Raw genomic sequence first — 12,376 nt, 5'->3', positions numbered from 1 at the left:
CAGTGATACTGTCCAAAATGGAAATAATGAATAGTGTATATTGTGTCAAGTGTATTGCAAAGTCCCTGCCTTTCATTTACTGTGGTCGCTAACATTGACAATAAAAATGAATGTTGATTTCAAGAGAAGATATTTTGAACAGTAGAAAGATTGAAAAATAATAAATGAATGAAGACTGCTTCAACATATCCTTTACCATTCTTTTCACACAGTCTCAAACTTGCATGGACAGCTGCTCCTACTTATATGGTGTACCCACTCTCTCTCCAAACCACTCTCAATTAGCTCCTCTTCTAAATAACCACTCTTTTCACTTGCAGTTTCCTGCTACACATGCATCTCCTTGTTTCATCAAGCCATCCCATCCATCTCAAAAACACCCTCACAAAAGAACTACACTCTTGTTTGTGTGTCTAAAAACAAGAAGCACACTGAGCCACTTCCTATTCATCCATCGGGTCATTTGCATGAAGCCTCTCTCTCCTATTTAGTGACCGCTAACAGCTCTGGCAACACAGAAAGCAAGAGAGGCTTGAGTGTTGAGCCAATCATCCCATGATCCCGTGTTCCTAAAACCTCATTCAGTTTATCCTGAGTGTCGTGAATTGGACCACATCGTGCTTTGAGAACACAGCACTGATATCATCTGCTGCTCCAACCACCACAGAAAACAATTCTGCAAAGTGATGAGCTAAGGAGTTAACTAATGGTGTCACAGGTGGCTTTGACCACACGAGTCAGTCCCAATTAATATGTCAAATAAAAAAAAACAAACAAACAAACAAACAAACAAAAAAAACAGCATCCTTTAATCCTCAACCAAACAAAAACCAGTTACAACTTGATAATAATCACATTTTGCAGGGTTAGTCGGGACTCCTTTTTTTTTGGGGGGTGGCGCTTATGGTATTAATTTTTAACGGAAAATAACTTTCCCATAAACCTTGTTACCTCTGTTCTTTTCCGTCCCTTACTGATCACATCACTGCTTGACAGAGACACAGAGAAGAAGCTCCTTTCCATGCTGGAAGAGATAATGGACTTCTGTGCGTGCCACAATCAAGACAGAAGACCGCAGCATATTATGAACATGTGCTGTGTACAAAATAATGTCAAAGTCAGCACACCAGTTGATTTATTTATTTTTGATTTTTAACAATTTATGCTTCCTAATGCATTTGCCAGGTACTATATTAAGCGTGGTTGGAATGTTTGAATAACAGACTTCTACATAAAGTTTGGCTTTGAACTGGGACACACACAACGACCAAAATTTTAATGCGTGTGTGTTTTTCTTTGGAGGGAGAGAATTTATGAAAATAGTAGCTTTGGATATTTGTTGGAACAGCCAACACGGGCAACTGAACACTGAGCAGGAACATTCTTGTACCAACAGGCAAAGAGTAATAAAAAGAAGAATGTGGATTCCTTAAAGGGTAAGCTTTCTTGTATGCTCCATAATACTAATAATTCATCATTACATGTCTTTTACATGTCATGCCAATTGGATTGATTTGAATCCATTTTAAAAGAAAAAAATATGAATGAACATGACTATAGACTAGATGCTAGATATGTTATATTAATAAGTTACTTTAACTGGGTAAATATAACTATTTACATGACAACTGTGCTCAATCCATCTGAGCAGCACCTCTACTGCAATAAAATAAGTTAAAACCGATACTATACAGCTAATCATGCAAAGCGCAGACTAGGCTACAACAGTCTCTAAAGCGCTAATATATGTGGCTATCATTAATGTGCAAAAGTTTTAATACATTCTAACCTTATGATTTAAGATGTAAACCAAAAAATAAACTGGCCTATGTAGTCTGTAAACATCATGTGGCTTTGGAAAAATGTGGAACCGCTGATTAAAGCTGAAGAGACGGCAAAATGTGAAACTTTTGAAACACAAAAGTGGTTAAAAAGGAAGACTGCCCCGAAGCTGCACATTCTTAGCCCAAAGTGAAGCCTTGGCCAGCTGTTTATTGGTTTATTCTGCCTCTTTTGTGCCGCATTAGTTAAAGGAGCATTTTAACATTTGGAGCTAGACCTAGGAGGGACTTAGTTTAGTTTAGGTTGTTTAGCAGGAAGATTGGAAGCTTGAGTCTCTAGAAAGCTCAAAAGTACACCTACCAACACCTCTAAAGCTTACTAATAATGAAAAAAATACATCAATTACGTCCAAGTGGTACACAGCAGTGTATAAATAAAAATACAAGGCTTTAGTAGGAGTTAAATTCTTTAACAATTTTCTCGGGAAAACATCTGGGTACACTGACTTTGTGGAGTCTCATCACCATAGACACACTGTTGTTCATCAACAAATAGTTGTAGCACTAAAACAATTTTTTATCAGCCCCAGTCGTCCTTCCCATAGTTACCATTGTACTTACCAATGTAATGAGAACAATCTGGGGATGCAGAGATGACTAAACTTACTTGAAAAAAATAAGGGGAATGGTGAAATTATGTCCAGATGGTCACAGTTGAATTAATGCCAACTTTGGCAATTTGTGCTTGTTGCAGTTTTACGCTCGTGTATAAACTACATTTATAAATGTTTTATAAACTACATTAGAGCGCACATGCTATTGTCCTTAGCTACACAATGGTCTAAATCATCCGTCTTAACTGTGCTCTTGATTTCTAAACTAACCTGGCTCGCGTTTTTGCTTTATCCGACTGAGTTGTATCTCTGTGTTCCCAGCTCTCAAAAATTAGTCCGTACAATGTTGTTACATATCTGTAAATCCATCTCTTACAAATATAAGAGTTAACCTGGCCATGAGCAAAATCCCCCTTATTATACGACTGGAAGCAAGTGAGTGTGATTCTAACATGAATGAGTCCGGTTTTGGGAGAGACTTTCAAATGATAATAATAATAATATCGTCTATAGGCTTGGTTATAACTGCATCCATTTACACATATAATGAAATGAATTTGGGCAGACTGCAGGTTCAATTCCAGTTAATGTTTTAGCAATGAACTGCCAAACTGAGTCAAATTGGAGTTTATTTAGGTCTCATAAGTCCTATCTGAATAGAAAATATCAGTGCAGCACTCGACAACACATCCAGGGACATATCAGTTTCATGTTTAATGAATTGAGGAAGGATCTCTGCAATTAAATGAGTTTTCTTGCTACTGTCGCTCAACTGAAGTTGCAAAAGCATCCAAATAGATGTTACCGCTCAGGGAAGAAGGACTGCAAACAATCTATTCTACAGTAAAAGTGAACCAAGGTGTTGAATGTGAAACACACCGTAATGATGTCTTTTGTTGTCAACACACCAGTAGCAATGAAACCCTTTCTTTTTTTTTTTTTTTGCAAAGAAAGGATGAGGTGTTTTAGGGATTGGAAGGGGGGGAGGGGTCATATTCTAATAGACACACATCTTCAGTCAGAGTTTCTAAAAAGTATTTTTCTTTACACTTAGTACAAAAAAGACATCTCTACCCGTTAGTGCTTCGTTTTAAGATACTATAACATAAATAAACAATTTATTTTCAGTGTTCAGAACAGACAGTTCCAGTGTGACTGGAAAACTAACATACTCCACCATATTCCAGTTGGCAGCAGAGGGTTCAACAGAGTTCTCCACTCAGATTTTGGCGCACCCCAATGCACCATACTTACAAAATGTTCTTCATTTCTGCAAACCCCCCCAGTCAGTTCGGAGAGGGGAGGGGGGCAGTTACTCATGTCACGATTCACCTTTTTTCTCCTTTAGTGGAAATACAACAAAACCCTCAAAGGTTTTCCATGAAAACTTGAAAAATCTCTCCCAGTTACCCCTCATCATCTGCCATCATTTGGATCAACTCCCAGGTTGTTTCCTCTCCATGCACAAGTCTCTTGAGAATTTAACAGTTACCAATCCTAGAGTGCAAAGCACAGTGCCCACTGAGGGCCTCATTTGTTACTTGTAGTCAGCTTCACTGTGGATACATCAGTACATGAGGAGAACCTCTATGGGACAGTAAAGTTCTGGGGTATTACCTACTGATATTTAGCATTTACTTTCTGAAAAGCAATTAGATAGATTCTGCTGTGCAAAACGATGCCACGAAGAGCTGATAGTGTTAATTCCATTCCTGTATTTCAAAACCTCTCACTGATCCAAGTCACATTTATCTCACTCTCGCTCTCTTCCTCATTCAGCTAGTCCTTGGCGCCTCAATTCCTGGCACTGAGTTCATCACGTCCTTATTTGCAGGTAAACACCTCCGTCCTCTCACTGCACGTGTTGCATTTAACAAAGCAGCACCATTGGAACTTACAATTGCACTGCCACACTTTGGTGTACTGGTGCGTATTGTAGCCCCGGCCGCAGCACATAAGGTCGCAGCCGTCTGTATGCGGCGAGGTGCGGTTGCACAGGCGCCCCTGGGTGCCAACGCTCCCTGTGGCTGCGTCCTCCTCGCAGTAGTTGGGCGACCTCTCAATGTAGACAAGGTCCGTCTCCATGGGCTTGCGGTAGCCCTGAGTCTGCTTCACCTTGAGGTGGGTGGGCTGGCGCAGTCGGCTAGCCCGGACTACCTCCACATGCACGGCTTCGTTGTACTTGTCCTTGAGTATGTAGCCAATCTCACGAAACTTGGGAAGTGTAGTCCAACAGGTCTTAGTGGTACAAGAGCCTGAGACACCGTGGCACTTGCACTCCAGCTTCATCCTTTCTTCGAGAACCTGAGGAGTGATAGAGAAAACACAGCAACAAATATAGACATGAAACTAAAGTCCCCACAACCGCAGAGCAACAACAGTCATGCCCCAAGGATCTTTCAACTTCATTACTTAAGTTTTAGTTTGACTTGTCCAAGTTCTGAGACTTTGCCTCAAATCCAATATAATGGAAAGATATGTCCAAGCAACATTCTGTTTGCTTCCACTGTGCAAGGACTGGAGTTGTCATCTTGAAATGTGTCTAAGACAAATAAAACCAAACCCTTCTGCATGCCTAGATACCATTAATAATAAGCAAGAAAATATGTCTCTTTTGCAGTTTGGGGGAACCAACCCAACTGCATTTATTGACATGCAATCTGCCAGCCAACATCTTGATCGACGTTTCATGCTGTGTGTACTGTGTCTTATTACTGCAAATGCTAAAACAACACACCCGAAAAACATATCAAAATGGCTCCCAATCACTCCATTCTCACATTTTCCTCATTGAAATTCAAGTTAACTTTACTCTGTATAATTTTGAAATGATGCAGGAGCAGTTTAAGACCGTTGGTTTTAAATTTCTATATTCTGTATATACACTGACAGATAAATTGTTGGAGTGACAAGAGCACTGAACATTGGATTTATCAATGAATGACCGAGTCTTACCCAGATGCTGGCTGAATACTGGCTTTGTGTTGTGTTGTTTTGTAAGTGGAAACAAATGTGAAATGTGTCAGATTAACTAAACATCAAGATATCTATTTGACTATTTTTAGTGTAAAAGCTGTGATGGCATTTCAGCTAGTAAATCCTGTGTATTTATGCCACAGACCGTTTAGCCTGACAGTCAGGCAATGCCAATCTGACTCTGAGTGTAGGGTAACCTTTGTGAGAAATCTAAGTATATCTGAAAATTTGAGTCATGGCTGACGTGCTGTTTCATGTCCCGAAGGAGGGAAAATTGTACTTACTGGTAATATTGCATCCTGTAATTTAGTCTACCTTCCCTAAACCACATCAGTGACAGAGGAAAACAAACATGGATCTCATACGACTATCAATCATCTCCGATAATGTGAAGCCAGAGTTGTGTCATTAAATGTGTTGCACATCAAGTACCACCAAACAAAGACAAACTCAATTAATTGTTTACAGCTGGACAAGATACTCAAGGTTTATTTGATAGCTTAAACAAGACTGTATTTAATAGAGGAAAGCACTGTTGCCACATGCGTGAACGATTTCAGTATCACTGCTATACATTCAGATTTTAGTTGTCTTAAATGTAATAATTTATGTTTTTTATATTATTCTCTTGCTCAGACTTGGTTGTAATTTCAGTTTGAATTCATCTGGTTTGCTACACCGGGCAGATTGTTTTCCCTGTGCACCCTGATCCTGGGGCATTTGGGAAATATTTCATGCTGTCATCACCATTTAAATGTCAATCTCTGCCCTGTGGGTTTGAAAAACTAAAAAAAAAACCCCACCCCAAAATAAAAAATTTTACTCACATTATTTTTTGCTGGATTGTTGTTGAAAGACAAAGAAATTAGGAAATAGGGGGGGAGTTGAAATGGGTTATGTCAACACGTTTGTAACAGTCCTGACATGACTCCTTAAACCCAATCAGGATCCCCTGACTTGCTTGAACAATGTGATGGGTCTTTGTTGTATAAGATCTAAGTTTGGTTGGCAGGGCATTTTTCCAGTGCAGCTTTTTTTCCTGGCGCCTCTCTTTGCTTGAGGCACAAAGTCTTCATTTCTATCAGACACTTACGAAACGTACAGAAGAGCTGTGTGAGTATCTGTCATGCAATGTGATCACAGTTTCTCAATGTGAGGACATTTGATTGAAAAGGCATTAGCTACCCCTACTTCATGAAAGCCGTGGCCAGCTGTCAATCTTGCCTTGGATGTTGATTCAGAATGAGGATTTCAAAAAAAGAATGAGGCCAAAAAAAAAAAAAAAAATAACCCACAAGGAATGCCTGGCATAAGGACTCTGACAGATGCATGGAAACATTTACTTAAACCGTGTCCATCAAAACCCCTTTTCTGTTTCTAATTAGCCCAATATGACTAGTTTCCCATCTACGGATGACTTGAGCAATTCACAGGGTTATTGTAATTTTAGCTTTGTTTCACTGTTGCTTCCCACCAGTGATTAGAAAACACACTCTCAGCTGGATCCCATCTGACACACAATGTCCTCCCTCGCTGACATCAGGATAATTTTCTTCAGTCCATTTGCCTCAGATTTATTGGTGCAGACTTTTAGCACATGCGGCTACAAAAAGGATAGAATCTCCCCAATCTTTTCTTTTTCCACATAAAAACAGCAGCATAGTCTCAAGGACCAATAAAGCCACATTTACACTTCTCACTTCAAGTGTCTGTCCAGATAAAATCCACATGCAACTTGATACACAGTGATTTGCATCTCCATCAGCCAGGTCACTTAGTTTTCATGTGCAACACACAAATCAGGCTGTGCATGCCAGACCAGACAGAGCTCATAACATAACATACCGACAGCACTAATACACAGCCAGCAGCAACGAGGAGCAACAAATTTGTCTATAAACTTGTGCATGTGAATGGATGAACTGGATTTATTCACTATCAGCAACATTAATGTTTTATTCCGCAGGTTGGTTTGTACAATTCAATCCATCTTGAATTCCTCTTGGATGCATTAACACTTAGATCTTTTGCTATCTGACAGCTATCCAATCCACCATCCTATCCAATTGACTAAGTGCTAGCAGGTCCAAACAAACTCGGAGAAGGCTCCAACCTCAAGATCTTAAAAATTCCTCCAGTCTAAGAAAGACTTCCACTTTCTTCCTGTCTTTCCACTGGCATGCAGAGCAGACCCAATCAGTCACCTTACTTTCATACCCTGACTTGAAAAAGTCGAATGAAAGTGAAAGTTTTTCTGGAATTATACAAAGACCTGCAATCATATTCTATATTTCACATTATTTAACATTTAACATTTCTATGAGAGAGCCCGGAAAGCATTGTCTATTTTCCCATTGGACGTGATTAAGCTCCACGTTATTAGATTTTATTTATTTACCTCTCACAAGCTCTGCCTCTCTTTTCTTTTCTTCACAACTTCTCTTGGAAGACTAATAGCAAACAAACATGTCCATAATGAACCTCGCCAACACACTCTCTCAGAAATAAAAGCCTCCTGCTAAGTAATCGGCTGAGGATAAACACGCTGGTGAAGGGCTAAGAAAGCAATCAATCACTCGACTTGATCAGTCAGTTTTTGTCACATGATACTAAAGACTTTTAGCACTTTCTTGACTGTTTGCAAATCTGCTCTGGAAGAAATTAACACACACATCTGCGCACCCATGTAAACACACGCATTTGTTAAGTAGTGAGTCATAAAATGTAATGTGGAAATTATTCAGTGTCATCTATTTTCTTTCTTAAAGATTAATTCCATTGTATTGCAATCTGGGTCTGTGTTCCCACATTTTGGCCATCATTATTAATTATGATAAGAACAATAATGAGAGTTAAGTAACTGCTGAGATCTGGGAACAAAGCATAATCGCTACAACAAAGCGGTGGCAAGACTCACAGGCAGCAAAACAATTAGCCAAGTTGTAAACAAACTTCAACTGTTCAGTCAGATTATTTAAAACAGGATATCTGGAGTTGAAAAGTGAGCACACCCAAAGCGTTCCTCACAGTTTAATGACTCAAATTTATAGAGTTTGGTCTGTCACAGAAAGGAATAATGTGTTATAAGAAATAAGAATTTAAGTAAGTAAAGTAATAAATACTTAAATCTTAAACTGGAGTTAGTTGTATGATATTGTCCTCTGGGAAAAATTTCCAAACATCTGAGTTTGCTGAAAAATAACAAAAAAACTATTTTACCTTTCTCCCTGCCTCATTATTATGCAAGTTCATCAGGCGGCGTGGGGTCTTTTTAATCTCTCGGGCATCGACGAAGCGGCGGGAAAACTCAATGCCGTACTTGATGTCAGCCGAGCAGCCTCCCCACTTCCAGCCTTCCTCCTGATTGTAATACCCCTGCTTCTCCCGGTCGCAGCCACACTGGCTCAGGTTGCCCTGGCTACACGCTGCTGTGATGGCGTGGGCCACCCCTGCCGCAGTGATGGCGTAGGTGAACGCTGCTTCCCGACTGCCTGAAAAAGGGAAAAGGGATCTTTTTTCAAAAAGGCCAGAATAAGGTGTGTGATTCTACTACATTTCACAAAATTCATAGGTAACTGATCAAACAAATTCAATTCATTACAAATTCAAAGAACTGTATTTATCTGTCAGAAACATTCTTTTGTGGAAAAAAGCATTAGTGCATGTCCAGTACACATGCATAATACAACATACTGCTTACACACTGCATCGCATACCAGCAATCAACCACTGTGAGTTTAACTTGAAGAGCATAAACTACAAAATAGGACAAGGAAAGTGTGGAAAAGTGTAAGCAAGTTATTAGAGAACAAACTGTAGATCGCAGCACTTTCACCTCAAACTTCTGGAATAAGACATTAAGCTGAATGGTAAAGCATTGGTATCTATCCGACTTTGCTTTTGTGAAGCTTCAATTTCAATATTTTTGTGAAACCACCAAACAATGTGAAGGCCAATCCATCGTGTTGATAAGCTACCAGATCATTCCTTGTGTCTCCTAAGCAGCTTCTCTCCTGCACCTTGGTAGAAATGTGGTTGCATTTCCGACCGCAAAGTCCTTGGGCCCAGTGTGTGAGAGCGCACTCATTGAATTCCAGTGTTGGGAGAGCTGGTCTAGGTGCTGTCCAAAGTGCTGAATTCCTTTACAGGAGCACCTTGTGCTGCTGCCCACACTGCGAAACAGCTGGGGTCTGCAAGGGTCTGCAGGTCTCACTGCCTCACTCACAACAGTCACAACCATGTGGCATCGAGACAACACAGGATCAGTGGCTGGTTATTTGTTACACTTGGTAACTTCTTGTAAATAATTTTGGCCTGTCATTTGACCACATGACCCCTAAGACTGGAGGATCATGTTAGTGCCGAAGACAAGAAAGCATTTGAACTGTTAGGGTGGCTTATGTTACTAGATGAAATGCAAAAACGCATCAAGCAAACACAACAATGTAACAGCATATGTAGCGACAAGTCTTTGCAAGAGCAACAACAATATTATACTAAATATTTAATAACCAGAGAACGTTTGGTTACTCAGGTTTGTAGAAAAAACTTTGCATAGCAGCTAATGGTTATATACTATGCTGCTCAAATGTTCTCATAACTACTTTAGTTTATAAAACAGTGTCTCAGCTGAATGTGATGCCTTCAAAATAATGTTCAAACATATTCACACATTAAATCTGCAGTCATTCAAAATGGAGGAACGTTGCAAACGATAACTGACATTGATTATCAAAAAGTAGTCTTTCAATTTCAATCTCTTTCACTGGATTATCAATAATAGATTCATGGTTTAAAGGGCCGTAGAGATCGTTAAGCCAAAAGGTGGATGGCAATAACACAGCTATACCATTCCCTTCTCAATATCTCAGAGTCCTCTGTTACTCTCCTAATGGCTGCAGAGGGATCCGGCTTAAAAGGTCTCTCCTTGTCGAAAACAGACTGTGGGTTATTATAACCCCCATTTCCCTTCAAGTGGCAGTTATCTGGAAGGGGGAACAGAAACAAGGCTAACCACAAGTGTTTCAGGGGGCCTTTCAGCATTTGGAGAGGAATGCTTCCTCTGTTTTTGATGCATGTTGTGTAACATTTCAATTATGGGACTCTCTCTAGGTGAGCTTTTTCTGCATTCAAGACAACCAAAAGCCTGATATATGGCTGAGTTAGATAGCTTGTCAGATCAGTTTGGAAACAAACTTCACTGCTGAGTAAACAAGCAAAACACTAAAAAACAATTGCACATTGACAGAGCATAACAATATCACAAACAATCTGTCGTCAGAGATTCTTCAGACTGATTTATGTCTATCAATTAGCATAGCTTTTAATATGGGTTCTTGTGAATATTAAACAGTTAACAAAAGGAAGCTATAGCAGACCCTGAACACAAAAGGAAAAATGCAAACACCCAGCACCTACAGTGAATATAATGTCCAATGTTGTAGCCATACCAACAGTCTGAGCAACCAAAAACAGAAACAGCATCCTACACTGACCAAACAAGGAGGACACGTTAAAATATATTCCATCAAAGTCCAGTATTCATTCATTGTCTAACGTTTATCCATTTCCCAGTCATGGGGAGCGCTGGAGCCAATCCCAGCTCACACTGGGCGAGGGCAAGGTATGTCCTGGACAGGTTGCCAGTCCATCACAGGGCAAAGACACAGAGACCAAAAACCACTCACACTCAGACCTACAGACAATTTAGAGTCACCAGTTAATCCAAACATGATGTATTTAGATGGTGGGAGAAAACCGGAGTACCTGAAGGAAACCCATGCAGACACGGGGAAAACATGGAAACTCAGCACAGAAAGGCCCCAGGCCGGGAACCAAACCCAGGACTTTCTTATTGTGGGACAACAGTGCTAACCACAATGCCGTCGTGCTGGCATTAAGGTAGAAATTATATGTATCTGTATATATGATATAGAGAAAATGCCTCAGCTATAACAGAAGAAAATGTATATATATATATATATACACAGTACTGGCCAAAAGTTTGGACACATGTTCCTATTCATTTGAATGACAAGGTGTGTCCAAACTGTTGGTCTGTACTGTATGGCCAGTGTGAATAAGTAACACTAAATAAACTCCGAACGGTTTTGAAAGTTACTTGAGATAAAATACATGTTTATTTCACATTCTTTCAAGGAAGCAATCAGCTGGAGCCTGCTGCTGTTAATTGGTTCCACGCCTATCCAAAAGCTAAAAGTACATAGTTAAATGGGCTCATCTATTTATTTTGCTTATGTGCGCTAATTTCACTGACCTTTTTTTTTCAGGTTATTCAAAGTAATTTGCATTAGGTTTTTCTAAATATACTGTTTATATGTAGTCATCACAGCTGTTTTCAATTTTATTTCCTCTTCTGTCCTTGAAGGGACTTTTGCACCTCTTATTCTAGTCTCATGGGCATTTTCTGAACTTTCACCCAAAGCCACTGTTAATTTCCTATCCTGGCACAGGCACTGAGAGCTAATACCACGGCCGCAGGTTTACTTGGTGGGGACTGACTCACAACCACTTGCTTCTCTGGTTTAGCAACAGAGCTGTGCCCCACCAGCTTGCGGTAACACCCTGATGCCCCCACCTCAAACACATGCACAAAACAGGGACGCACAGCTGTAATGTATGTGCATTCATAAGCGCAACACATGCACGCAAATACTGGCCACATAATAAAAATACACAACACACTGCCCTCCACCCTCACACATACACTGTTAAAAACACATTTGCACATAGACACAGAAAGCGTCACTGTAATGTTTAAAACAGGATAAAGGCAGTTTCCAGAGAAAGGGTGTTTCCCTGAGCCATAGATGCAGGCCCATTTCTGGGCCCATTGAGTTGTGCTGCTCATGGGGAAAATGATGATGATGGAGCTTGTACTGGATATCACCCCCTGGTGGGTCTGGCACTGCCAAGGCTCTGCCTGGCCATAATGAAAGCCAATTACACAAGCCATGGAACTATGGTGATCAAGACCCTCTTTTT

The 12,376-nt window shown here is 40.1% G+C and overlaps 1 protein-coding gene across 2 annotated transcripts in view; it reads right to left on the bottom strand.

Moving 5' to 3' along the window:
- Positions 1 to 3,305: 3,305 nt before the first annotated feature.
- The window catches only part of wnt7bb (wingless-type MMTV integration site family, member 7Bb), a 30,204-nt gene continuing 21,133 nt past the window's right edge, over positions 3,306 to 12,376 (bottom strand). For both annotated transcript variants that reach the window (XM_029522282.1, XM_029522283.1), the window contains 2 exons: positions 8,591 to 8,862; positions 3,306 to 4,699 (listed from right to left, as the gene is read on the bottom strand). In XM_029522282.1, coding sequence (XP_029378142.1) covers positions 4,220 to 4,699; positions 8,591 to 8,862 — 752 coding nt within the window. In that variant the 3' untranslated portion in view covers positions 3,306 to 4,219. The remainder of the gene's footprint in view (positions 4,700 to 8,590; positions 8,863 to 12,376) is intronic.

Source organism: Echeneis naucrates, chromosome 16 (genome assembly GCF_900963305.1).
Source record: "Echeneis naucrates chromosome 16, fEcheNa1.1, whole genome shotgun sequence".
Classification (NCBI taxonomy): Eukaryota; Metazoa; Chordata; class Actinopteri; order Carangiformes; family Echeneidae; genus Echeneis; species Echeneis naucrates.
The sequence above is the reverse complement of the archived record's forward strand: the minus strand, read 5'-3'. Positions and strand labels throughout refer to the sequence as shown.